The following is a 2281-nucleotide window of genomic DNA, read 5'->3' as shown; positions in this document are numbered from 1 at the left end:
CCAGCCCTGTAGTAGCAAGATTTGGAGGACAGGTTTGCAGGCCTGCACCTTTAGGAAAAAAATGATAATTGTAACTTGTGTAGAGAAGGGATGCAAAGAGGTGGGAGTGAATGGGAGAGAAGAGGTTTGCATGTTCTCGGGCAGAAGTGGAGATTAAAATGACCATTTAAAAAGTCCTTGACATGATGGATCTAGAGTTAATTGGGAGTTTTTCTGGAGTCAGGAGCAGCCCTGTAAATGGCGGAGCCTTTCAGTTTGTTAATTCGAGCAGGGAAGGTGCTAGAGCACTCCTCCGTGATTTTCTGTCACTAAGTCATTCCAGTATCTCAGCTGCTCAGATGGTTCTACTTCATGGCACATCACGATTTTCTTAAAGCGAGAAACGGAGAACCTAATCCTCTCTGGAAAAAACGTCTGCTCTGAATGAAGCTCCTCCAGCCGAACCTTTAATTTGGCAAGGCACAGTCCTATGAATACATCCTCCAGCTTAATGAACGAAACACTCTCTGAAACATTATAGATCTGACTAGCAACGTCGGTGGATAAAACATAGCCAGTCCCAGAACAAAACGGCGGGTAGGTCTTTCCCGGGTACTCTTCTCTACTCACGTACCACTTACTCCCTCTTGTCCTTATGGGGTACTCGTGCAGTTTTAAAAAGCCTGTGAAGAACCGAGTGGTCCTGTTTTTCCTTAGCAGAAGCTCAGTGAGGTAAAAAACATTGACAAACACATCTGTGTCGGTTTTCATCACAAAGCTGGACTGGTAACAAAACCTGTGAATCCATTCGATGCCCACCATGGTCTTCAAAGTCAAATTGTAATACGTGTCTGTAAAATTCTTTTGAATAATATCTTTGTACATTTGGCTTTCAGCAGCGATATCAGCCTGCTGGCTGAGATTCACAGTGCTTCCCAGGAGGAAATATGTAACCAGGCGCTTGCCGGCGACTATTCTCTCCTTCCCCCAGGTTTGTCGGATAGCCATCCTGGCATCGACATGGTGGTACGAGGACGTCACGAGCAGGACGAGGAAAGGAGGGTTCTTGTGGCAGTCTATATCCGGGAGCTGCAAGAAGTTTCCTTCAATTCTCCTAAAAGTCTCTATGGGGAATATGTAATCTTGGCTGTTTCCACAGGATATACAGAATTCGGTCAATTTGTTGTAAAAAAACCAGAAGCTAGCACAGCTGAGCCCTACAAGGCAAACAAACAGCCTGAATTTTCTGAAATATGTCTGAAAGAAACAAGAAAGAACAGCACATTAAAAAAAAAAAAACAAACAACCTAGTTCCTCTCAGTGCTGTATACCAAATTCCCTCCAAAGGGATTTAAAGCCAGGGCATCTCCAATTGAAAGCTACCTATTTCGGGGCACTTGCCCACACGCATTTCTCTTAGTATCATTCCCACAAGATGTTCTGCTGGCAATCAGATTCACGCTCCTGCTTGCTTCAATCTGCGCCCCCGCCCCGCCAAGCCAGCATAGCCTCAGAAATCCACTGATACCAGGTTACCCTGGCTGATGCTTCAGACCTCCTCCCCATTTTCAGCATCTTTACAGACCATGACCTAGACCCACCAGGGCTCTCACAAGCCAGAGAGAGGAGAAGCAGCAGATACGTGTCAATGCCAGATGAGAGAGAATAACAGCGATAGAGATTTTTTTTAAAATACCATGTTTCTCCATTTGTTTGAAAAGTGCTTGTGTCCCAGAGCCAGCCAGAACTGTCGAAATGGCAGACCCAGCCAGGTTCTTCCCATCTTCATCATCTTTGTGTCCTGTGGGGCTCTTGCACTGACCCAGAAACTGCTCCCGATCTTTTTTCTGGAGGAGCCATGAGTCACGTATTTGACGTTGGGTCAACTGATCAGAAAAAAAAAAAAAAAAACAACAGTGGGTCAGATTATTTGGATGTTTCACCTTTTGCAGAGTTTAGGGGACTCACTAGGGCATGCTGAGGTGAGAAGGGGGCTGTCCATACCCCATCACCGCCACCTTTTCTAGGTGAAAGAGATCCAAACAATAACAACAATGTTCCTTCATTTATCCCGGTGACAGATTTACGCGCTGCCTATCTGGTTACAAATCTAGTATAAATTTTGAGAGAAAGAAAAATTATCAGAGCAAACCCAAAAAGGTCACAGTGCCAAAAAAATTACACATCTTCATAACCTGGTGAGAAGAGCATAATGCTTCAGTTACTCATTCCATTAACCCACAGGCCCACCAGCTGCTATTTTACAGCACTAGGATGGGGGAATTTTTACGGGGGGAAGGTC

At 45.0% G+C, this 2281-nt stretch overlaps 1 protein-coding gene across 1 annotated transcript; it reads right to left on the bottom strand.

The window, feature by feature from the left end:
• Positions 1-279: 279 nt before the first annotated feature.
• On the bottom strand, positions 280-1768 carry B3GALT5 (beta-1,3-galactosyltransferase 5). Its single transcript, XM_009641002.1, has 2 exons — positions 1676-1768; positions 280-1236 (listed from the first exon to the last, which is right to left on the bottom strand). Exons 1-2 carry the CDS (start codon positions 1766-1768, stop codon positions 280-282), a joined length of 1050 nt encoding a protein of 349 aa, XP_009639297.1.
• Between the last annotated feature and the right edge of the window lie 513 nt (positions 1769-2281).

This window comes from Egretta garzetta, unplaced genomic scaffold (genome assembly GCF_000687185.1).
Source record: "Egretta garzetta isolate BGI_Z169 unplaced genomic scaffold, ASM68718v1 scaffold45, whole genome shotgun sequence".
Taxonomy (NCBI): domain Eukaryota; kingdom Metazoa; phylum Chordata; class Aves; order Pelecaniformes; family Ardeidae; genus Egretta; species Egretta garzetta.
Note: the sequence above shows the minus strand (reverse complement) of the source record. Positions and strands in the feature narration are given on the sequence as shown.